The sequence below is a fragment of the Diceros bicornis genome, chromosome 7 (assembly GCF_020826845.1).
Source record: "Diceros bicornis minor isolate mBicDic1 chromosome 7, mDicBic1.mat.cur, whole genome shotgun sequence".
Taxonomy (NCBI): domain Eukaryota; kingdom Metazoa; phylum Chordata; class Mammalia; order Perissodactyla; family Rhinocerotidae; genus Diceros; species Diceros bicornis.
The window spans coordinates 56,105,385-56,131,606 of NC_080746.1; the positions used below are offsets into that span (position 1 = coordinate 56,105,385).

General features: G+C 44.6%; 1 protein-coding gene across 2 annotated transcripts; it reads right to left on the reverse strand.

The window, feature by feature from the left end:
• On the reverse strand, positions 1-26,205 carry NEU3 (neuraminidase 3). Of its 2 annotated transcripts, none has more exons than XM_058545604.1 (3): positions 26,066-26,205; positions 11,971-12,182; positions 1-4,638 (listed from the first exon to the last, which is right to left on the reverse strand). In XM_058545604.1, the coding sequence occupies exons 2-3, from the start codon at positions 12,175-12,177 to the stop codon at positions 3,559-3,561; spliced, it is 1,287 nt and encodes a 428-aa protein (XP_058401587.1). In that variant the 5' UTR covers positions 12,178-12,182; positions 26,066-26,205; the 3' UTR covers positions 1-3,558. The 2 variants fall into 2 exon arrangements, with proteins under 2 accessions (XP_058401587.1, XP_058401586.1); XM_058545603.1 differs by lacking the exon at positions 26,066-26,205 and adding an exon at positions 16,151-16,323.
• Positions 26,206-26,222: the final 17 nt, after the last annotated feature.

Consider the following 26,222-nt stretch of genomic DNA (forward strand, 5'->3'; position numbering starts at 1 on the left):
AATATTGAATCCTACTGCCCTGGGGAGGAGGCTGTGTAGCCTCAGGCTGACCTCTCTGGGTCTCTGGGGCTACCCAACAGGCAGGGTGTAAGGTCTCTTACCTATGGCTGCCGTTTCATGATATCCTGTGGATATCTGAGGGGAGAATGGTGACCAGGAGAAACAGGTCCAAATAAAGCATCCAAATAACAAGGGCCTGAGGTAAACACTAAGAGCCGAGGAGTGAGGGAACCAGGAGTTAGGGAGCATGAGCAGGACCAGCAGGTTAAATGGGTGGGAGGCTGGTCTGGGTACATATCAGCAGCAGGAGGCCCCTACCTGTGCTTTCCTGCCATGTGTGCTGAATGGTTCCATTCTGAGGGTCCAAGGACAGGGTGGGGCCTGTGGGGGCAAAGGACCACAGACTATGTAGTCCTCTCCTCATGCCTCTAGATTACAGGCCTCCAGTGTGCTTTCCTCTTTTCTTCACAGCTACCATCACCTGCCCTATCTTTTCCATTCTACCAACCTGAGAGTGGCTGCAATGGGCTCAGTTAGGGTACCAATATCATGGTATAAGTCGCAGGGCCCTGAAGGCCTTGGCTAATTGGCACAAACAGTTGGAGTGCCTACAGCTGTTTTTCTTGGTCACCTGGAGCATGGAGAAATTGAGCCAGCTTAAAGCAACGGGGTTGGGTAGGAACTTATCTGCAGCATAACCTGCTGGCCTGTGCAGGCCTCCTTCCTTTCCCATGTTTCAGGCAACAGCTCCAGCCTGTTGTCATTTCTTCTTCACAGTGGCCACCACCTACACCATCTCTCCAGCCTAGGGCTCATGTTTGTGCCACTTTCTCTCTCTTCCTAAAGGTGCCAGGACTCCTATCTGCCGTTCTTTTTCTTCACAGCTGCCATCACCCACTCTGTTCCTCTCTCTAATCCTCATTATGGATTACCCGTCCCCAACCCTCTTTTCTTGCTTTTCCTGAAATACGCACATAGGCCCTTTGCCTTTTAAGAGTTTCACTGCCAGTCACTAAAAACAAGCAAACATGAGGCAAAGAGGAAAGAGAAAGGGGAGGGCAATTTAGAGACGGATGAGACATCTTCTGAGTACTGGTACTAGACATCTGGGGTCCACACTGCCATATGACTGAGGTCCGTTCCTTGACTCCCTTCTCAGATGGTCCCAAAGAGTCTTGATAGTCTCACTCTCTTCATCCTTGAGCCCTGGTTATAGAACTTAGCCCTCCTCCTTCTTCCTATCTATTTGGAGTAGGGTGCTCAGGAAAGCTTTGCTGAACAAGAAGTTTCTACTATTCAGGAGGGGGCTGCCCTTTTAATCCTCTCCCCTTCCCCAATTTCTCCCTGCATCACCAACACTGTCCACCCTCAAACCGCCCCAGCCCCCTCCACCTGCCAACTTGACAGAGGTCTTTTCTGACTGTGAGCTTCATATAAAGAAGTAGATGGGGTTGGCCCGGTGGCACAAGCGGTTAAGTGCATGCGCTCCGCTGTGGCGGCCCGGGGTTCGCCAGTTTGGATCCCAGGTGCACACCGACGCACCACTTGTTAAGCCATGCTGTGGCGGCGTTCCATATAAAGTAGAGGAAAATGGGCACAGACGTTAGCTCGGGGCCAGTCTTCCTCGGCAAAAAACAGGAGGATTGGCATTGGATGTTAGCTCAGGGCTGGTCCTCCTCACAAAAAAAAAAAGAAGAAGAAGAAGTAGAGGTAAGTATTCATTATTTCACCCAAAATTTGAAGGTCCTACATGCCAGGCTACATGTAAACACCCTTAGTAGGCAATGAGGAACCACAAATGATTTTCAGCTGGGGAATGGCAAGAGCAAGTACCTTACATAATGCACAGGCACTCAAGAAATATTTAGATAAATGTATAAATGAGTGAATGAATGATCATAACTGTGTATTGAAAAGATAACTTTGGCAAATGTATGAGAGGCTAAGGGAATTTTAAAAAGCCACTCTAAGCCATGGGCTTAAGCCATATGCTGAAGTAGGTAAAGTCAGTCTCTACTTTCATCCTGTAGGACTCTCCTCCATCTGACTGGTGCAACTGCAACCCCTAGCCCCCAGGCCATGTTCCATGATGAAGATTTGCTCTCTGGGGTCATTACCCAGCACCAAATATATTTAGCTGATACCAATTTAAGGCATCATCCTCATAAAATAGGGACAAAAAAGAAATCTCTCATGATAGAATTTCTGTCACAATAACAGGCTATGGGAGAAACAATCTAAAATAAGAGCAACCAATTTGGTATCATCTGAGAGAGCCAGCACTGGCAAAGTTCAGCCCCAAACCTATCAGACAAAGAGGCATCCCTACATCACAAATAGTGATTTCAGTAGGTCCAAACAAATAGGCCTGATTCAGAGGTTTGGGGGTCCAGAGACCTTCCTAACGGTGAAGACCTTCTCCACAGGTAAAGGAGTGGCTGAGCCAGGACAACATTCTGAGAAAAACAAACTTGGGGGGAACCCAGCAGCCTGGATAAGCCTGAGGCAGATGACTCCAGGCACAATGAAGATGCAACCAAGACAATGACATTAGGAGCTACCATCACACCAACTTCTACATCTACATCTACATCTTAGAGCCCAATATCTACAAACTATCCCACCAGCTGCACTTATTTTGTTAAATTTTCTCCCTCTTCTAGCCCCATAAACTGTGAGCTCCTTGTGGGCAGAGACTGTGAGAAGTCTTGTCCAATGCTTTAAAGTCCTAACCCATGTCCTTTTTCCACCAGGAACCATCCTCATAAATGAACTTCAGGTTCGTCTCTCATAGGAGTAATGCCATCAGAAACAATAAGTACCACTATCAATAACCCCTGGCACCGAGCTTCTCATTTTCTCCCTAGGAAATAATACATTCTGGATGAGGAAGAAAGTTGAGCAGAGCTGCAAAGCTGGAGAAGGTAGGTGACCTCATGATTCTACTCTTTTGCCCAATTCCTCCAGGGTAGAGAGCCTGTAGAGCTCTGAGCATGATTAGAAGGGTGTGGGTGTTTTTGATATTAAAAACAGAACAAATCATCCAGATCTTCCTTCATACCATGACACCTGCTTGTAACCTCACACTTGGATTAGTGGTGAGTCATTTGAAAAGATGAGTCCTCTGACTTCCATGTTGAGATCAGAGTCCTATACATGTAGCCAGGACTTGCTGATCATGCAGCATGCAGGTGCTCTGCCTTTCCTAGGGATGGGAAGAAGAGAAATCACAGATCCGATCTTCTCATTTTACAGACAGAGACCTGAGGCCCCGAGAGTTCAGGTGACATGTCCAAGGTCCCAAAGCAAGCAATGGGAGAACCAAGACCATATCATGGTCTCCTACCTCACAGTTCAGTCTCTTTCCACCTCAGTAGCTATGGCACAATTATCATTTTGCCCTCTGGAAAACGGGTAGTGAAAAAAGGTAGGGCGTAGAATCTTAAGTTTTGGGATTCTTTGTAGACTTCAGTAACCTCTGTTATCCTGACCTCCATTATCCTGGCTATGGTTGCCTTCCATGGTTTCCCTTCTATGGAAAGTTGAGTCCTAAGCCAACTAGTTTTGAATTGGCTCAGAAATCCTACCAGGGCTGATGCAGTCTCCTTGCACATGGCTCAGGATCTCTTGGACTGTAAACAGACGGAAGGCAATCTGCTCACACTCCCGCTTGATCCCACACTCAAACAAACACGCAAACAAGCCCTCCTTCTCCAGAGCAGCCAAATCAGAGTAGCCACAGGGCCCACAGTGCAAGATCCAGGGGTGGGACCAGCAGGCAGCCTCCAAGGGGGTCTGGTTGAGGTAGATGCCTAGGTTGACTCTCCGTTTCTTACTGGTTGGGTGTGAGTACAAGAGCCATGATTCTGACAGTGTTCCAGCTTCCTCCTCTAGCCTCAGTGAGCTGTCCAGCAGAGGGTTCTGCTGAATGGTAGGAACATCTTGGCCACTAGGGTCCTGGCACCTACGTGGGATCTCCAAGGGCCGGAAACTTACCACACTGCCTTGGCAGCCATGTGGGGGCTCAGAGAGCTGCTGGCTCAGAGCTGGTCTCTCAAAGCATTCACCATGGTCAGCGCTGAGAGCCTCTGCCCGGCACCTTTTTGGTGTCCGGGCACTGCAATATAGCACAGAGTGACCGGCCCCTCCGGTCACCTCTGCCACTTCGCACTCCACTGTCACCATGGGCTTAATGAGCTTGCCATGGTGCCATGTGGCCCCTAGGTCATCACTGTAGATCATCAGGGAATGAGGCCTGGCTTTACATGGTAGCCGGAAGCAAAAGAACCGGTAAGGGAGGTAATAGGCATATGCAGGGATGACCAGCCTCCCCGACTGCAGCTGGATGCCATGACCCGGGCCCACGGCAAACGTGGCCCAGTGCTTCACTTCTGAGCCAATGACCTCCTCAGTCAGGTCCCTCACCTCGCTCCACGAACAGCCAGCATCCTGACTGCAGATGAAGCAGAGGCGGGCAGCATTCCTGCCTGACACAATCTGTTGACGCTCAGTGACATGGCCCCGCACACAGATGAAGAATAGGTAGACACAGCCACTCTTCTGCTCCCACACAGGACAGGGGTTCATGGTCCGATGCCCAGGTAATGTGGCTTCCATCAGGGGCTTCAGGGGTCCCCACTAAACAAGGGGAAGAGAGAGAGAACAGGAGTGAGAGACTAATAGGAAGACATGAGGCTCATTAAAAGCGTTAGTACTTTTCAGAGATAAGAAATAAATGATACTGAAATCTATAAAATTGTGAAGGCCCAAGTATTCACTGAATTCTCAAATAATATAGGATGATTTATAAAGCTGGAAAGAAGCAACACTAGATATTGTACATGCTGTCCCCTCCGTCTGGAACACTCTTCCTCACTTTGTCTAGATGCCCATTTTATCCTCCAAAACCCAACTCAAATGTCACCTCCTTTATGAAGCCTTCTATGAAACTCCCTCCCCTCCCCCACCAAAGGCAATCAGTGGCTTCCTCTTTATACAGACAGAAGAGTTATAGCACTTATTATAATTTTATGTCACTGGCTCCCTTCCTAGACTATGAGTCTTTTGATGGTAGAAACTGAAGTATTCTACTTTTGTATCTCCAGTGCTCAGCATATGATAGGAGCTAAATAAATATTTTTAAAAAGAAAGACAGACCAAAAAAAAAAAAGAGGAAAGAAGAAAAGAAAGAGAAACAAAAAAAGAAGAAAAGCAAAACAAGGAAGATAAATATGGAAGTTTTAGGCAAATAAAGGGAAATTTAAGACAAAGAATTTTTTTCCTTCCTCTTCTACCCTGGGGAGGCAATTCATAACAGCATCATTAAAAACTCAAGCACGGAGTCAGAGACACCTAGTTCAAACCCTGCCTTCCTCACTTATCATGTGACCATGGGCAAGTTAATCTTATTTTACCTCAATTTCTCCATCAGTTAAATGGAGGATGTAACAACATGCTCAAATAGGAGTTGTTGTAAGGATAAAATGAGATACTGCCTAATCAGACATATCACATAGAAAGGCCTAATCTCCTTAACGTATTTTAAAAAACAATATTTGAGGGGCTGGCCCAGTGGCGTAGTGGTTAAGTTCCCTCACTCCACTTCACTGGCCCAGGATTCACGGGTTCAGATCCTGGGTGCAGACCTATGCACTGCTCATCAAGCCATGCTGTGGGAGCGTCCCACATACAAAATAGAGGAAGATTGGCACAGATGTTAGCTCAGGGACAATCTTCCTCAAGCAAAAAGAGAAAGATTGACAACAGATGTTAGCTCAGGGTCACTCTTACTCACCCCAAAAAATAATAATAATAAATAAATAAATAACAATACTTGAAATTGGTAAGAAAATTTCCAGAAATCCAATAGAAGTGGGCAAAGAACAAGATCAGACAACTCACAGAAAGATAAAAACAAAAATAGGTTCAACCTCACATATAAAAGAGAAAAGCAAATTAAAATTAAATTGACATAGTATTTTTCATCTAAAACCTCGGCAACATCATAAACCTAATAACACTCTGTTGGAAAAAATGTGAAGAAACCAGCAATCTCATATATTGATTGGAGTACAAAATGGTTCAACACTTAGATAGGACATATCAAAATTACAAATGCATTTATCCTTTCCCAGCATGCCCAATTCTTGGAACTTATCCTAAAATATATCTGCTCATCAAATTAAGTATGTATAAGATTACTCACTGTGGCATTGCTTGAAACAACAAAATATTGTGAACAACCCAAATATTCATCAGTAGTGGACTAGTTAAATGAATACACAACGTAAGGGGGGAAAAAAGAAAAAGGAATAAAGATCTCCATAATATATTGTTAAATGAACAAAGCAAAATACAGAACAGTGTATATACATGCTACTTTTTGCATAAGAAACTTGGAGGAAAGGGACTTCCAATTACAGCAAACTAGGTAATGTGAACTTCCACTGAGAACTAGAATAGATAAAATACTAAAACAAAACCATCTGTTAGAAAGCCAACAAGATAATGAAGAATTACAGGCCAAGAACTCGAGACATTAATTCAGAAAGGTTGGCCTGGTACTTCGAGTCCCTTTTCCCCTCAGGGTATCTCCACTAATTATCAACAAGGTAACTGAAAGGAGGAGAGGCTGAGCAATCCACTTGACAGCCTTGTCAGGCTGGGAGGACAAAAATTAGAGGCCCTGGTAAACCCTCTACTATGAGTGGAGGAACCTTTGATTTGGAACCTTAATGGGGTAAATCCCAGGAGTAAGGGTGAAACTGAAATAGATCAACCCTCATAGCCACTAGAAAACTGGCTAGCATTATCTACTGAAGTGGAACATAAACATGGCCTATGATCCAGTAATTCCACTTCCAGATATAAACCCAACAAAAACGCTCACACATAGTACCGAAAAACTCGCACAACCTAAGCGCCCATCAACAGATGAATGGATAAAGATGTGGTATATATACACAATGGAATACTACTCAGCCATAAAAAAGATAAAATCTTGTCATTTGTGACAACATAGATGAAACTTGAGGGTATTATGCTAAGCGAAATAAGTCAGACAGAGAAAAACAAATACTGTATGATTTCACTCATATGTGGAAGATAAACAAACACACACATGGTTACGGAGAACTGATTGGTGGTTACCAGAGAGGAAGAGGGTGGGGGGAGGGCGAAAGGGGCACATGTGTATGGTGACAGATGTAGACTTTTCGATGGTGAACATGATGTAATCTATACAGAAGCTGAAATATAATGATGTACATCTGAAATTTATAAAATGTTATAAACCAATGTTACCTCAATAAAAAAAAAGAATATTCAGACCAGCATTAACTATACACATAAAAGCTAACTCAAATAAGCAACAACAGTAGAATGGATCAATTAATTGTGTTACAGTCATACAATGGAATATTATGTAACAATGAAAATGAACAAATTATAGCTGTACACAATTTGGATAAACCTCAAGAATATAATATATTGAATGAAAGAAACCAAACATAAAGAATACACAGATTAAAAACAAACAAAACTAAACTCTAGAGCTATAAATCAGGGTAGTAATTACCTTTGGGAAGGAGAGAGGAGGCATAAGAGAAGCTTCTGAGGTGCTGGAGTATTTATTTCTTGAGCTGAGTGGTGAGTCCACAAGTGTTGGCTTTGTCAATTCACAGGGCTGACATTTGTTTTGTGCATTTGACATTTATGTTTTATGTTTTCTGCCTATGTGTTATTGCTTCACATTAAAAAAAATTTGAAAAGGGAGTATTAAGAATATATACTTGGGAGCTGGCCTGGTGGCACAAGCAGTTAAGTGCATGCGCTCCGCTGCGGCAGCCTGGGGTTCACCAGTTCGGATCCCGGGCGTGCACCAACGCACTGCTTGGCAAGCCATGCTGTGGCAGCGTCCCATATAAAGTGGAGGAAGATGGACATGGATGTTAGCCCAGGGCCAGTCTTCCTCAGCAAAAAGAGGAGGATTGGCAGATGTTAGCACGGGGCTGATTTCCTCACAAAAAAAAAAAAGAAGAATATATACTTGTATTTCTTTGTTTCTGTATGAAGCACTAGAAGGGTGCACAAGAAACAACAGTGACAGCCTATAGGAAATAGAAGACTAGGAATGCAATGTATACCTTTTTATATTGTTTTTATTTTTCAACCATATAAATGTATTAACTATCCAAAACAAAAAATAAGATTTAAAAAAAATTTTAATTCCGGCATGAATGGGCAAAACATTATTAAGCAAAGCTCAAATCATAGAATCTCACAGTCACAAGGATCTAGTGCTAACTCACATCCTACAGAAGATTCTCCTCTAAGTCTTCTGGATAAAGGCCATTCAGTCTCTCCTTGAACCAGTCTAGGGACAGGGAACTCATTACCTCTACGGCAGTCCATTCTATACTAGAGTACCTTGTACACTGTAAACATTTCAAACATATGTGCCAAAGTCAACTTAATTATTGGGCAGTCTAGTCGTTGGGAAGTCAGAAGCTCAACCATCCTTACTGGCTGAAGGGAGAAAATGATTTGGGCCAGATATGTCTAATATAAAGTTGACATGAAGCTGGAAGAAACAGTAAACAAAACATGAAAGCATTAGAATCTAAATGATCTCTGGAGCAATGGGACATAAACAAGCTGAGGCTTGACAGAGATACAACAAGTCTTGGGTTTAAAAATCTGGATGGAGAAACGTGATTAAAGAACAACAAATGCAATGGCCAACAAGCATATGAAAAGATACGTACTCAACATTGCTAATAATTAGGGAAATGCAAATCAAAACCACAATGAGATATCACCTCATATCAGGATGGCTACTATCAAAAAAAAAAGTGTTGGTGAGGATGTGGAGAAATTGGAACCATTGTGCACTGTTGATAGGAATATAAAATGGTGTAGTCACTGTGGAAAACAGCAGGCAGGTTCCTCGAAAATTAAAAATAGAATTACCATATGATCCAGCAATTCCACTTCTAGGTATATATCCAAAAGAATTGAAAGCAAGGTCTCCAAGACAGCACACCTTGCACACCCATGTTCATAGCAGCATTATTCACAATAGCCAAAAGGTTAGAGCAACCCAAGTGTCCATCAATGAATGAATGGATAAACAAAATGTGGTATACACATACACTGGAATATTATTCAGCCTTAAAAAAGAAGGAAATTCTGTTATATGCTACAATATGGATGAACTTTGAACCTTATGCTAAGTGAAATAAGCCAATCACAAAAAGACAAATACTGAATGATTCCACTTATATGAGGTATCTAAAGTAATCAAATGCATAGAAACAAAGTAGAATGGTGGTTGCTAGGGACTGAGGGAGGGGGAAATGAGGAGCTGTTCAATGGGTACAGAGTTATAGTCATGCACAATGAAAAAGTTGTAGAGATCTGTTGCACAACAATGTGCATATAGTTAACAATACTGTAATGTACACTTAAAATGTTTAAGATGGAAAATTTTATATTAGGTGTATTTTACCACAATTAAAAAAAAAAGAACAAATGTGAAAAAGACTTGGAGATCTTAGCTGACCATCTACTTAATATTAGTCAACTGTGTTATGCAGCTACCGAAAAAGTAAATGCTACTTTACCTCAAGCTGCATTAAAAAAAGGAAACAAGATGGGATAGCCACCCGATTGCTGAGCCAGTCAATCTATCCTTGGGGTCCTAAATTCAACTCTGAGTACCATTCTTTGAAAAAGGACACTGACATCCCAGACCAGATCCCAAGGACAGTAATCACAGTTTTCAAGGCACCAGAAACCAAATCAAGACTATGGCCTAAGGAGCCACTAACAGAACTGAAGCTACTGAGCCCCAAAAACAGAACACTCAGAGGGCATGGAACATCACCTTCAGGTACATCAAAGAGTAGTTCTCTGGAAAAAGGACTTTATCTATATTATGTACAGACTGACAGCTCCAGAAGGCAGAACAAGACCAACGGGTAATTACAGAGAAGTAGAGATCGTCTCATTCCAAAAAAAAAGTTAACAGTTGCCACAGGATTAAGTTTATTTGAGGAGGTGTGTAAGCAGATCCTTTATAGAAGATGACTAATGTTGAGTTCCTACTATGCAACTGCTATTATTAATTACATTCTGCAGATGATGAAACAGAGAAGAGTCAAGTATTCAAGGTCACACAGCCAATAAATGGTAGGTCTTGCCTCACTCCAAAGCCATACTCTTAACCACTAAGCTATTAGTAGCTACCAATGGAATACAGAAGATTTCTATACTGAGAAAGAAGTTGGGCTGATGATTCTTCTAATGTCAAAATTCTACAATTAAGTCAGTCAGAGAAGGAAAGTGAATAAAATAAAGAGAACAGAGAATGAATAAAAATGGACATATTTATGAATATGTGTGACTGCTGGGTAGTGAGGTTATGCAACAGGTATGGTCTGATAAAAATTACTTAACAGCCCAACTGTCTGTAACAGAAAGCAGGGCAACATGACCACAGGCCATGCCAGTCCTGGGGGAAACAAAAGAGCTAGAACTCCAAGCTGGGCTCCAAGCTGGGCTGTAGGGCTGGGGCTCTTTGGAGGCCAGTGATACAAGCAGAGGTTTGGTCCTAGGAAGCCATGAGGAAGACTCACGACAAGATAAGGTGAAAGAGCACGGACTGTGAATTCCCTAAAGTAAAAAACTTCCCCACAGGGAAATGTGAGCAAGTCATCAAAAACAAAGACAGGGGTTGCTGGCAAGGCCCCCCTTCAGCAGAATAGCATTTGCACTGTAACAGCGAAACAAGGCATCCCTATAGACATGAAGTTTCAATGGTGCGATTTCCGGGTAGAAGAGCAGGACAGGTTAGGGGATTAAAGTACCTACTATAAATACAGATATGTGTGTGTTTGTTTGTTTACAAAAGACTCTCAAATCCATTGTCTCATTTGATCCTCACTTCAGCCAGCTCTGGGAGATAAAAGAAGGCAACGATAAGAAAAATGGCATCTGCAACAAGCCGGCAGCTCACAGGCCCAAGGGCAGCAACCATCTTTTCCCCCATTAAAAATGCAGTAAAAATGTGCTACCTAGGGGCAAGGGCTCCAACTCCAGTTCTGCCACTTCATAGGTGTGTGCCCAAGGCAAGTCCCTTTAATTCTCAGCCCGTTTCCTCCTGTAAAATGGGGATAATAATATGTACCTCACATAAAGCATGTAGTAGGAGGAGGGGTAGGAGGAGGAGTATGGTTGTTGTTATCCTCCCCGCAACATCTGCCAGCTGTGGTCTTGAACAAGCTACCAACCTCTTGGAGCACCAGGATCCCTCATCAGCAAAACTGGACTAACAACACTTACTTCCCTGGGTAACTTACGAAGATAAAAGAGAATGTGAACAGGGTTCAGCCCACTGGCGTCGTGGTTGACGCCACTCTGTTTCAGTGGCTTGGGGTTCGCCCGTTCAGATCCCGGGCATGGACCTATTCACCACTTATCGAGCCACACTGTGGCAGGTGTCCCACGTATAAAGTAGAGGAAGATGGGCACGGATGTTAGCTCAGGGCCAATCTTCCTCACCAAAAAAAAAACGAGAGAGAATGTGAATGAAAAGCATGCCACATGTTAGTTGAATCTGAATGAGCCATGGAGGCCTCTGGAGACAGAGACCAAGTTTGACACCTGCTTCTACTGCTTTATTATAGCTGTGTGACCTTGAGCAAGTGGCAACCTCTCTGAGCCTCAGTTTCCTCACCTGTAAAACGTGACTGACAACAGTTCCTATGTCACAGAGTGGCTGTGAGGATCCGGTGTGCCCCCGGCACACAATAAGTACTCAGCGAAAGCCACTGCTTTTACTGTTTTTCCTTCCTCAGCTCCCACATAGGGCTTTTCCTGCTCTCATGGGAAAAGGCACAGACCCTGAAGTGCTCTGAGCAACGTGGAGAGAAACTGAAGCCCAGGCCCAGATCTGGGATGAGGAGTCACCTGTACTGAGTGTCCAGTCCTCAACCCTCGCCTCAGCACCAGGTGGAGAGCATCCTCATCCCTGCACGAGGAGCGCTTCTCTGCAAAGGCCAGGAAGGTGTGGGTGGGGGGCACGTAGAGCAGGGCTGGGATTCGGTAGGTGATCCCTCTCTTGTCTTCCTGCTGGAACAGGGGGCTGCTGAAGGAGCACGATGTCACTTCTTCCATGACCTCTGTAAGGAGAGGAGGCAGCTAAATGTCTGTCCATATTCAAATGCTGGCTTGTATACAAGTTCTGCTCTATCATTCCTTTTCTAAAGATCACAGACAGGGAGGCACAGATGGACTCAAATGTTTACTTTTTTACACAAAGGGAACATCATGGTCTTAACAGCACAAAGCAAGCAATATGCATTCTCATTTAACAAATCTATCCTCCAGAATTTGTGGGAATCCTACGCAGCCTGTGTCAAGTGTATCTCTCCAGAGAGATTCTGCATGTGCTTCTGCCAAGCATCCAGGGGTATTACCGGCCCAGATGGTTTCTAATGTCAATATCTTGGCTTGGAGTTTTTAGGCCATTCGGGTAATATAAATATAAACCCAAATCCATATGAGGGAATGCCTGTGGTTAGGAATTCTCTGGGAAAACTATTTCCCTCTACTGGAGCCTAGGATAAGCGGCAATCTTGGTCAGCTCTCTGAGTCAGCAGTGAGAATTTTTTTTCCTAGTCCACCTCATCACAGGGCGTAGATTTTCAAGAGACTTCATGCAGGGATCTCAGCTCTAACTAGAGTCTAACCCATGTGGGCCCATAGTTTCATTCACTGTAACAGCAGGTCTATTCAAGCCCAAGCATCTAGGTAAGTGAGGCCAGCAAATATCGAGGGCAGCTGAGGTCAGGTTAAGGGACTAACTACTCTGGTTTTCAGTTTACTCTTGGTTTTTAGGCCCCTGGGGATTTCTCTTACTTTCTTGCAAATTCAGCTATAAAGGACTTTGTTATATTTTATCCACCATTTTACAGGTTAGCTAGCCTGCCATAATGCTGAAAATGGAGGTCTCCAGGTACACTTCTCAAAGAAAATCAGGTGTTCTACTTCTCAGAGGCCAAAAAGGGAATCAAGCCAGACAAAAAGAACTTTAAATTCTTCTTTTTCCTCAAACCATCTACCATCAGGCTCTATCTTACAAATTGTTTGTAAAAATTATCAGGCTGTAAGAACAAGGTCCGTAAGGCCTTATTTTTTTATTTTATAAATATTTCTGGGTGCTTACTCCAAGCTAGGTAGATGCTGAGAAGACAGAGAGGAATCAGAGGTCCCTGCCCTCAAGAAACCCACATCCAAGTGAGGGAAACAGGCGTACACATGGACAATTACAATATCATATACTAAGTGGTACTTCAGAGGTAAATACGAGAACATGCAGGAAAACAGAAAAGGGGCATCTGTCCAGATCAAGGCAGCAGAGAATTTTTGGAGAGGTAGTAACTGAGCCAAGCAAGCTCCTGTCTCATAGCCTTATACTCTGTGCCTGGAATATTATTCTTTCAGACAGCCACAGAGCTCACTCCCTCACCTCCTTCAGCTCTGTTCAAACGTCATCCAATCAGTGAGGCTTTCCCTGACAACTCTCCTGCCCCTCCCTCTCCCCTTTCCCTGCTCTGTGCTCCATACCACTTACCATCCATATATTACACTTGTTTACTATATACTACAGAATGGAAGCTCCATAAAGGGCAGGGATATGTCTATCTTATTCACTGCTACACATCTACACCTGGAACCACGCCTGGTACATGATAGGCGCTCAACAAATATTTGTTGAATGACTGAACGAGTGAGTGAGCTGGATCTTAAAGGATGAATAGTGAGTTAGCCAACTGAAGGGTGAAAAGAAGGGCTGAGGGAGAGGATGTGAAAAGCCTATAGGTGACAGAAAACATAGTGAGCCGTGGGGACTCTTAGTAGGTCAGTATGACTACAGAGGAGCGCAAAAGCTGTGAGCAGAGATGGGACTGAAGGGATCAGCAGCGTCCAGATCCTGGGAGGCTCTGACACCTTATGAAGGTGTTTATCACACAGTTACGGAGCCACTCAAGAATTTTTGGCAGAGGAATGGCATGATCAAGTATGCATTTTAGACCAATCTCTCAGGCAGCCTTGTGGGCAATGAACTGAAGGGGAAAGGTGCACTGCTTCTGGCGACAGCCTCCTAGTGTCAACCAAGACAAACTTTCATCAGTAGCATATGAATGATTCACTTAGTCACTCGTTTCTAACTTAAAGAGAGAACCATGGCTCACTATCATGAAGGGAGTAGGGATGTGGTCTCCTGAGTCCAGAAGGAAAGCCTCCCCTCACTCCAGTTCTGAGCTCTCAATAGCAGAACTGAAAGAAAGGCAAGGGTGAACTGTCTTCTTCACACAATACTAGAGCACACCTCTCTCTCCCCAGATCAGGCTCTCCCGTCAAGAAGACTCAGGCTTTCTTCTAAGTAAAGAGCTATCCCTGAGCCAGGCTGGTATATGGTTAAAAACATAGGATTTAAACCAGGACCAGGACTCCACGGCCTTGGGCATGTTATTTAACTTCTCTATGCTTCAGGATCCTCACTGATAAAATTCAGCAGAGTGGTTGAGAGAATTAAGTTAAAAGTTTAAGTGGCTGTTCCAGAGCCTATGACATAGTATGATATCAATATATGAGTTATTATTTTTAGACTGTCAATCATATTCTAGTTTTATTCCTTGAAACCTGTGGATGATGATGATGATGATAACAATTACAACTCCCCTCTACACCTCTGGGAGAGATCCTATTTTAAACTCTTATAAGCTAATTGCTTAATTATGAGTTAATATCAACACTATTAATTAATCAGCCAACACATGATTATTAGTTAACATTGAAAGAGGAATTCTTTGGGTGACAAGATGAATGGAACACAAGATAGGCACGGAGTGGGGAGGAAGGACTAGGAAAAAAGAAAGGCGGTGGGGAGAGGGCACCAAAGGAGAAGCACAACTTGTCGTATGGGACTGGATTCAGGTCCCAGCTCCTCTTCTTACTGTGTGACCTTGTACCAGTCACTTAATCTCTTTAAGTCTTGATTCCTTGCTTGTAAAATGTGGATAACAAGAACACCTACCTAAGATGATCGATATTAAGAACCACTTGAAAGTGCCTTATGAACTTTAATGTACTATATAAGTCTTTATTATAAATTTTGATGTCTTCACAATTTCACTGTGGCTTTGCTATCACTATAACAATTAGAGTCACTATCATTATTTTTTCTTAATTATGGTTATGATGATCATGTTGATGACAGTGTTAACACAGTGGCTCTGGCACTGACACCCAAACTATTTCACACAAACCTTATGCTGGGCACTAGGGATGGAGAAGAATCAGATATGGTTCTCCTTTGGAATTGTTCATTTTAGCAGAGAATTCAAATTATTAATTGCTGCTCCATGTAATCACCTTGCAATCAAGTCCTCCCTGCTGTCTTACTGGGAGAGAGTACAGTGGAGCAGGGACTTTGAAATCTGACTTGGCTTTGACACTTACCAACAAGTCACTACCTCTGAGCCTCAGTTTTGTCACCTGTAATGGGAACAACACCCCCTATTTCTCAGACAATGTAATCCCACAGACTCCAACTAATCCAGTGAAGCAGGCAGCCTCCAGTCAACCCCAGAAGGAGGCCTCCCTATCTCACTTAGTCACTCCTAATAACTAATATTTAAGGAGCATCCATCCCATGTGAGCCCTTTGGAGGTCCTGTAGTCCAAACCCCTCTCACGGCAGAAACGGGACACCTGGCCCACAGAGGGGAAGGAACTCATCCAAGGCCACTCTGGGAGTCGGTAGCAAAACCTGGACCCCTAAATTCCAGCCCAGGGCTCTCTGTGGCCCACAGACCCCCCTCTAGGAAGAACGGTTTTCCCAGTTGAAGTTCCCTCTCTTCTCTAAAATCCTAGTTCTAAGGTTTAGGTTTGGCTTCAGTGGAAGGAAAATAAAAACAGAACTAGCCAAGAACATTCTCTGGCCGTGTCTGAGATCCGGCCGACGGGGTGGCTCTGACTCCACATTCCCCCCGAGCGGACTTCCTGAGCCCGACGGTGCTGCTGAACGGCCCCAGTCACAGCGCCCGCTGGTCGGGGGTCTCCAGTCTCCCGGCCCCGCTCACCTGCGCGCGACCCCGGCTCCGCGCCTGTCTCGGGGCAGCTGGGCGCGAGGACAGGCCCTCGGGTCTCGGGCACCAAAGCCCCGGAGGACGACCCGGCTGGGGAGGCGGAGGCAGGAGGGAGAGCCGGCGGACACGGCCGACGAAGCGCAGAAAGACGGAGACAGCGGCGCCGAGAGGCCCAGACCAGCAGGAGGGCAGGCGGGGCGGGACACGCGGAGGCCGCAGACCCCCGGCCGTTGGCCCGGCCGTTGGCCGCGAGGCGAGTCAGCCCCGCCCCTCTCCTGTCCCCGCCCGCCCCCTCGCGACCCAGCCACGGACGCCCGCCCTCTCCCCAGCCCGCAGTCCTGTCCAGCCGCGGTGAGGCACCTGCCCCTTCTTCTCCCACCAGCCCTTCCAGCCCAGGCCCAGGTTCAGCTCAAGCCCTGGGCCTACCGCGACTCCCAACAGCCTCGCAGCTCCCTGGCTCCGCCCCCGCTTCTATTTCCTCCCCTACCCTCTCTCTTCAGCCCCTATCCCCACGCTCTTGTCTATTGGCTGCCGGTCGGTTGATAGGTATCACCGCCTAAAACTTCCCTGGATAGCCCGAGAGTCAAGCAAAGGTTCCGGGCGTCAGAGAGGACTCCACAAAAAGGACTCGAGATCCAGAGCACTGGGCCACACGTCCCCTAAAATTATTTATATGTTATATATGTGTGTGTGCGCGTGTATATATATGGAGAAAATAATAGTATTAGATTATAACCTACTGAATAAAATAAAAACCCATAAGTCCATATTGATATAATTGAATAGTGAATAAAAAATTGGGGAGAAGGGGGGAGGGAGGAGGGCGAAAGGGATAATTCAGCACGTGTGTGCTGATGGGTTGTAATTAGTATTTGGGTGGTGAACATGATGTAATCTATGCAGAAATAGAAGTATAATGATGTACACCTGAAATTTATACAATGTTATAAACCAATGTTACTGCAATAAACAAAATATTAAAAAAAAAAGATTACTGTATTATGGTTTATCCAAGTCTAAAAAAAAAAAAATTGGGGAGAAAGGACAGCTCTTCCTATAGTAGAATTCCAATTAATAAATGTAGACTGTGTGCAGACTGAACACAATATGCTTATGCTAAACGCCTGCTTTCCTTCTGGGAGTCTGGAGTTTTGCTACACGCCAGGCAGAGGGTGCCCACATGACCAGCCCCCAGTAAAAACTGTGGGTGCTGAGTCTCTAACGGGTTCCTAGGCAGAAACACGGCGCACACGCTGCATTTTCGTTGCTGGGGGAAAGGGTGCTCAGTCCCATCTCTCATGGGGCGGTGGAGAGCATAAGAAAGCCTCCACATGGATTCCTTCAGACCCCGCCTGTGTCTTTCTCTCTTAGGATCCAATGTGCGTCCTTACTGCATCGCTATAATAAATCTCAGCTGTGAAGACAACCATATGCTGAGTCCTGTGAGTCCTTCTAGCAAATCTCTGAACCTAGGAGTGGTCTTGAGAACCCTCAACCAAATACCATATATAAAGTTTTAAAACAATACCATATATTGTTTATGGACACATATGTCTGAAGAAAATGCATACGAATAATAAATATCAAATTCAGGGTAGTAGTTACTTCTGGGAGAGCCAATAAGTAGGATGTGATTAAGGATACTGAAAGAACTTCAATTGTATAATTTTTTTTAAAGGTGGCAATGGGTTCATGAATGTTCATTTCATTATTCTTTAAACCTTATTATTTGTCTGAAATATTTCATTTTTAAAGATCGGCTCATACAAAGTCTTAGGGTTCTTCACCAGACTTCCCCAAATTCACAATCACAAACTCGGTGGATCACCAAGTCAATTTAGAAAAACATCTAAAGCTAATGCCAAATCTCTCTCAATTCTTCTTTGGTGGTTTGTCTTACACCTGAGGCAGTGAGGTTTAGCAGCAATCTCTATATTTAGAAGTGAAGAGATCTTGGCTCCAATCCTGACTTCCCATTTCCTAGCGGAGTGACCTTGGCATGTTATTTAACTTCTGTGCCTCAGGTTCCTCATTTGTAAAATGGGCACATTTAGCCCTACTCCTCATTCACAGCTCGGACCAAACAGGTTTCACTTTCTGTATGAGGACCTCCCAGGTCTCCATGCTAAAACAGTTACTCCTCTTCCAGCCTCCACAGCACTTTGTACAGATGGCTTCTGATGAATTTTCTGAATTTGCCACTCCATCAGCCACTCTGATTAATCTGACAGAAATGGGAACCAAATCCATTCTAATGGTCTCATACAGCATTTAATTAAAGATACTATCAACAGAACTCCAAGCAACAGGATGAGACCAATCTGCAGAATTGACCTCAACCACATCCAAGGGCCCACACCCAATCAGCTGGAAAAACAAACCACCACCACCAAAAAACAACCATAAGCCATCAAGGTCTACCTTAGAAAGCCCAGTGGCATTCTCTAGTGGCTGTATTGATGTCATACCCGGCCTGAGGCATTAATCCAGGTACAGCAGGATGTATTAGTGATTGCCGACTCTACCTTGGCCCACAAGGAAGTCAAGAGCAATTCTATCATCCATAACCACATTGGCCAGTGAGCTGAGGCGCACCTGAATGCCTGCCTTCCAGGATTCAAGTGGTATCATTGATGGTTTCAGCTAAAGTCAGGAATGAATTTCATATCAACGTTTCTAACAGGATGACTCTCAAGATAGGGATAACCTCCTGCAAAGTGTGCCTAAATGAGTCAGGCACCCCTCCAGGAAGCTCCCCCTTGTAACCAAGGGCAGCCTCATTTTGGAGCAATCTCCACAGTCATCTGAGGGCAAAATGATCTATTTACTGGTGGTGCTTCCTTAAACATCTTAAGGTTGCTTATGACCCTCCCTATGGTGCAAGGCACCATGTTTTCAGGGAGGAAGACAAGTTAACACCTGGCTTCCACACAGGAAGTACAGTCCTGAGGGCATATATGATGCCCCTGTTTACAACTGTTGGGGCCTCCCAAGTGGGACAAACATTATTCAGGGGACACAGGTCGACAGTGTCGCTAACGTGGCCTCTTGGCCACCTGGTAGGTAGGCCCCAGAGTTCCCAGTTCACTTAGAATAACTGAAACCAGTCCTTATTTTTGGCAAGACTGCCTGATGGCAGTTAGTCCAACCTGTCCCATATGTCCATGCCACCAAGCAGGTGGCATCTGTCCACCCCACAGGATGACTGGACAATAGCTACAAGAATGGGGGGCAGGGAGACGTCTAGATGCTGTGACGAGTGTTTTGCATGAGACATACAGGAGCTGAAAGTGCACCTGATGTTTCAATGGACTTCTCAGTAGGTTAAAGGGAACAGCCATCAAACGGTGGTCAGAGCTATCTGGTGGGGAATGGCAAATCCAACAGTCAGTCAAATTTAAGGAACTTGCAACAGTCTGAGAGAGTTGTACTAGGCCATTTTCCTTTGAGAGGAGGGCTCCAGGGGTGACTCTGTTTCCAAATGTTACGCTCAGGGACTGTGTCAAACTAACAACAGAATCCAGGTGGCTTAACTAGAATTAAAGGTAAATACTCCAGGTCTCCTTCTGGCTAGGCTGCCACCTGGAGGGTACAGCAACAAGGCTGGCCTGGGGATGATGCTGTTAGGGCAAAGAAAACATCATGCCCAGCAATGGTCAGAGCAGAACAGTGAATTTTCACAATACCTCTATACAACACTCCCCATCCCCTCTCATTCTGATCGTTACTCAATAAGCAGCTGTGATAGTTAATTTTGTGTCAACTTGACTGGGACACAGGGTCCCCAGATATTTGGTTAAGCATTATTCTTGGTATGTCTGAGGGTATTTCTGAATGAGGTTACAATTTGAATCGGTAGGCTCAGTAAAACGACTGTCCTCCCCACTGTAGGCAGACCTCATCCAATCTGTTAGAGGCCTGATTAGAACGGAAGTCAGGGTAAGGGAGAATTCACTCTCTCTGCCTGTTTTCAAGCTAGGACATCAGTCTTCTCCTGCTTCTGGACTGGAATTTAAACCACCAGTTCTCAGGCCTTTTGACTCAGACTGGAGTTACACTGCTGGCTCTCCTGTGTCTCCAGCTTACAGATGGCAGATCATGGGACTTCTCTGCCTCCATAATCATGTCAGCCAAATCCTTAAAATACATCTCTTTATATATACATACACATATCCTATTGGTTCTGTTTCACTGGAGAACCCTAATATAGCAGTAAAGAGGAAGTGACTGCTTTCTGGGAACAGCCACCTTCAGTGACCAAACTGCCTTACTAAGGTATTGACCAGGATGAGCTAAGAGAAGCAGAGTCAGAAATCTTTTGAGTACATTTTTTGAGTAGGCTGTTTCAACACTCAACAATACTAGATGCCTGTGGATGGAAGAGTGGAAGGTCCATCAAATACCCTGACTATCAGCCCACTGTTGAGTGGCTTTTGCAATAAAAGCTGTACCACTGACAGACTGCATATGGTCGAGAAAAACAAAAACATGAGACAGATTAGTTTCAAGACCAAATAGTGTGGTTGGAGTTGGCTGACTGCACTAGAACAGCAACACTGTAACCCGAAAGTGTCAACAGTGGTGACCAAATCTCAATAACCCCCAGAGGGAGCCAAAGTTGACTGATACAGTCAATCAGCCAGGAGTGAGTGGAGGCCATGCCCTGTGCTATGTGGCCTCACTCAAGGCTAGACAAACCAGAGTTTTGACAGGAGTCACAAGCCTGGCATGCAGCAGTAGCCTCGGCAGTAGCCTGAGAAGTGTTAAGTCTTTTTTTTTTTGCAGGAAAGGATTCACTCTGCGCTAACATCTGTTGCCAATCTTTCCTCTTTTTTTTTTTTCTCCCCAAAGCCCCAAGCATGGTTGTATATCCAACTTGTAAGTCCTTCTAGTTCTATGTGAGCCACCGCCACAGCATGACAACTGACAGGTGGTGTGGTTCCGTGACCGGGAAGCGAATTCAGGCCGCCAAAGCAGAGATCATGGGTGGGACTTGAACGACTAGGCCATCAGGGCTGGCTGCAGAAGAGTTACTCTTCTACTTTGTGCCCATGCTATGATGGTGGGTGTAACGCCACGTCTGGTATGATGGATCCAGGCAACGATGGTGGCAGTCTGAGTGTTACAGGCTTCATCAGCAGCTTGATTCCAGTTGGTCTCATCAGCAAACTAGCCCCCACTGTGGGCATCTATGTGAGCAACCCCAATAGTTCAACTCATTTATAGTTTGTGGCCCCAAAGAAGAGTGTCTTTAATCTGACAGTCTGCAGTCTTCCAAGTGACAGACCAGAAGACTAAGCCATTGGCAACAGCCCTCGAGTCAGTAAAAATATAACATATCTGGTCCCTAGGAATTATCTAGGGCAAAGGTCACAGCTTTCAATTCAGCCCATTGTGCTGATCAGCCTTTACTGTAGTCAGTCTTCCAGAACTGTCACTGGACACCAACAGCTTTTAACTTAGCTGGACCATCAGTGAACCAGGCCTCGGCATTTGATTGTAGAAGTCTTTGTAAATCAAGTACCCCATTGAGCCAGGGGCTCTGCTTCACGCAGCCAAGTGGGGAATACATTTCCTCCAAAGGAGCTGCTGTCACTTTTTCATGTAAAACTAAGATGGTCAGGCTGGTTGCATCCCAGAACACATCATTTCCATTTGGCAAGGCAAGTCTGCTGGGATCTCTTTTATAAGTTGTCAAGTCTGAGTTAACATGGCCCAAACTGTGTTAGGCCAGAGTTACAAGGCTTCCATGGGTCAGACATGCAGTTTTAGCAATAGCTCAGTAGTAGCCTAATAGCTGTCCATCTTCTTAAAAGGGTGGACTTGGTACCTGCCAAGAGCATGAGGTACTGCTGTACTGGGAAATGGCCTGTGTACTCCAGCAGTCACCAAGTTTTCAACTACAGCTGTGATTTTCGTCTCTTTCCTCTTAGGGTTCTATATCCTTTTGTTAGACTACCTGAAAGGAGACAGGGATCACTTCTCTATATGCAATAGTCCCTGAATGGGAGACTTATAAGCATTCACAGTTCAATCAAATGTATAATTGATATCAATAATACATTAATGTGAAAGCCATAGAACAGTAGTACACTGAATCAGTTTAGAGACCTCTCCTACAGGCCATTTTAATTTTCCTTTCCCATTGCAAACTTCGCCCAAACCCTACCAGTTGAATTCAGGCAGTTTTTCCCCACTATGAGAACCCAGACCAAGCAGTTTAAGATAGGTATGTTGGAGGCCACAGCCACAGCCACCAAGAGATTATGCTCTCTCCCAGCCAAGAATATGTGGACATCACAGGAGTGGGAGAGGCTAGCCTGCAGGGGGCAGCTGGGTCAGCAGGAAAGACTCTTCTCCCAAGTCCTGCTCTAGCGTCAGTGCTGCCTCTTCCCTTGTCTAACTGTTGGCTCCGACAAGCACCTAAGGCTCAAGGGCTGCTATTTTAGTTTTGCTTTTTGTACCCCTGCACACCACTGTGGATTTGCCCCACAGTCCTGGGCACTTTTGATTATTTATCCCTGTGCTCAGGGCTCCCTGTCCCCTTGGCACCAAGCAGGATGGTGGCTTATGCTTATATTCAACAGAGCTATAAACAGGGATCTCCTCAAAGATCCCCAGCATACACAGCTTCTTTCCCTAAAGCAGTTGAGGGAGAGAGAGGGATCAGGGGTTACAGAGGGAGAGCGGCTTTGTGCCAGAGTAAGCAAGGTCATGTATTTACTTTCATTTCAAGAGGCTACCTGCTTGGACTCAACAAACTCCTCATGTTTTTGGTCCATTCAAAGCTCTATATCCTTATTGCTGACACCATTTATTTCATCTTTGGGGAACCCTTTACTCATCAGTCACAGCCATACTGCCTTCAGCTGGGGCCAGAGGCTTGCTGCTTCATTGTTAAAACATCCTTTCCGGGCCGGCCCGGTGGCTTAGCAGTTAAGTGCGCGTGCTCCGCTACTGGCGGCCCGGGTTCGGATCCCAGGCGCGCACTGACACACCGCTTCTCCGGCCATGCTGAGGCCGCGTCCCACATACAGCAACTAGAAGGATGTGCAACTATGACATACAGCTATCTACTGGGGCTTTGGGGAAGAAAAAAAGGAGGAGGATTGGCAATAGACGTTAGCTCAGAGCCGGTCTTCCTCAGCAAAAAGAGGAGGATTAGCACGGATGTTAGCTCAAGGCTGATTTCCCTCACCAAAAGAAAAAAAAAAAAATCCTTTCCTCCTCCTGCCCAGAGGAGAGTGAGCAACAACCTAAGTACCATTTGGACAGTGTGTTTCAATCCTGCCTCTTGCTACTTAGCCTCAAAATATTCATTAACAGGTAGGACAACAAGGGACCCTTATTCCTCTACCCTAGCTCAGCAGCATTTGCTACCAGAGCCCAGGTTATCTTCTCATACCTCCTCACCTGGCCCATGTCTTCTCTTCTAGAAAACCATGTCTGTCAGCATCCCATCTTGGTTACCAAAACTGTCAAAGTAGTCTATGAAGGATCTAGAATTTTATCCTACTTGCACACTAACAAGTTAGCCTATTATTCTTTCATGGATACTAGCAGAAGACATGAGACTCCTGGATCAAAGAACTTTTATTACTTATAGAACAGCAAGCAACGTGAGCACGATATTTGTGTGAGTTCCCCATGCTCCCCCAACAAGTGATGTGGGGTAGGCCTAGATAGCATGATGCCTACACATTTAGTGGGTTCTATCACAGGAAAATAATCCTGAACTTGGGGAATTTAACACTTTTAGTGAACAGTAGGCAAACCTGCTCCTTGGGGAGACATTACGTCATCTCTCAAGGTTGCTTACTGCCAACAGAACAGAGATAAGGCCCAGGAAAAGAGTGGTCACAGTCTTACATTCATACAAACCAAGACGTGCAGGGATGCTCAGGGCTCATGGCAGACTGCCTCTCCCAAGTTTCTCATTCTTCAGAGGGTCACTTTCAACAGTATTATAAACCAAATCCAGGGCACTAAGAGCCTGAATACTATTCAACACTCATCAATGGTTTCCCAGAAGAGTTTGTCTGCCACACAGAAATCTCCCCGAACGGGCCAAACTCCCTTACAGCAGCCAAGACACACCGCAAAAAATTCTGAGAACTTTACCATTGACTCTCAATGGATCTAAGGCTGGCATGACAGACTGTAGGAGGCGGATGGCTGTAAGACAACCCAACAGTTGTCATTCTTCCTTAACAAGCATTATGCACTCGAATCCCTCTTCTCCCAAGCAAACCAGCCAAAGTTCTAACAATCAACCTGTTTTCTGCCCAGAGAAGTGGGGAATTGCCCTCTTTTCATGCTCATGGAGGTGTCTCTCTCTGTAACTGCTGTCTGACAGGAGGAGGAGCCTGCTGCCCACTTTAGCAAATCGATACTGCTTCAACTAGTTTCTGGAGTCAGGGAAAAACTGGAAGAGATCCATGCACCCTAAGAAATCTCAAAGTGGGGTTTACGGGCAAATTTAAAAGATTATAGCACTCATATTCTTTGTAATCATAAGGAATGTTTTGTATGTGAGCATTTTTGCAGGGTAAGGAGCCTTCATAATCTCAAAAGGATACATTATCTAAACCTCTTTGACAAGCTCAGATACTTAGTCCTAGAGAAGGAATGAGATTTGCCCAAAGTCACATATTACAATAAAGCTGGAAACAACTCAGGTCTCTTGTCTCTCACACCTACTCTCTTCCTCTCTCCTCCAAACTCACTCCTCTCTTGGGATAGTGGAAAACTAGAAACAAACAAAAATATCTATTTATAGGGAAATAAATTAAAAACATTTATACTATGGGATATCATGCAACTATTAAAAATGAGATTGACTTATATATACTGACAGGGAAAGTACCTAAGAAATATTAAGTCAAAAAAAAACCCTATAGGAGCCGGCCCCATGACCTAGTGGTTAAGTTCAGCGCGCTCTGCTTTGGCAGTCCAAGTTCGGTTCCCGGGAGCAGACCTACACCACCTGTTGGCGGCCATGCTGTGGCAGTGACCCACATACAAAATAGAGGAAGACTGGCACGGATGTTAGCTCAGGGCAAATCTTCCTCAGTAGGAAAAAAAAAAAAAAACTACAGAACATATTTCAACATAATTCAATTTTTGTAAAAAAAAAAAAAAAAAAGTGAAGACACATGTTTGTATATAAAGAAAAAGGTACACCTGGTGTGAAAGAACTCCAAGGAGTCACCTTGAAGAGGGTTATTCCCCGTCTATATCCACAAGCCTTGGGGTTCCTATGCCTAACAGAAACTCCTTACACATTTTCAAAAGCTTCAAGTAGCTGACAGTAATAGGATTATCACATTAAAAAAAAAAGAGGAAACTAGAACCTCGGAGAATTACATGATTTACCAAGGTTTATAGGAATAAAGAGTATAGACTCCAAACCTTCAAATCCCAGTCCAGTGATGTTCCACAATCCCCCACTGTGTGGCGCTAGATAGGGCAACATTCCCAAGCCGAAGAGGAAAATGGGATAAGCGTGATTTCTTATAAGCTGAATATAGTTTTAGGTAGTAGGCTCAGCTGGAACTGTACTTCTGTAAGGCTAGAGGGACAATATTCCTATTGGTCACAGGATCTGGGCAAGTGCCCGGTTCTTCTCTCTAACCACAGTGGGAAAATACCCTAAAAGATGCTGCTCACAACTCCAGAGCCAGGCTACCCAGGTTTAAATCCCTGTTCTACCACTAGCTTTGTGACAAACTATTCAACTTTTGTGCCTCAATTCCCTCAGCTATAAAATGGGGATAATAACTACCTACTTCTTAGGACGGTTGGCAGCATTAGCGAGTTAATACGTGTAAAGTACTTGGAACACTACCCAGGACAAAGTAAGTACTGAGTGCCATGACTGTTATCACTGGAAAGCTAGCAGTTCCTCACCTATAGGTTCTCAGGGGCCTCTGACCAGCAAAACAGCCTAGAACAAAAGGAACCTACAGTAGTAAGACCGTTAACACTTGCTGCTCTGTTCCTTCCATCAAGACTATGACTCCATTTTTTCACATCTTCTTTCCTTTTATTGAAAAAAATTTTAGAA

Coding starts and splice junctions, on each gene's coding strand:
- NEU3 (XM_058545604.1), bottom strand. CDS start 12,177: ATGGAAGAAGTGACATCGTGCTCCTTCAGCAGCCCCCTGTTCCAGCAG. Junction 4,639..11,970: donor GGACTGGACACTCAGTACAG/GTGACTCCTCAT, acceptor CCCCTTGTTTAG/TGGGGACCCCTGAAGCCCCT.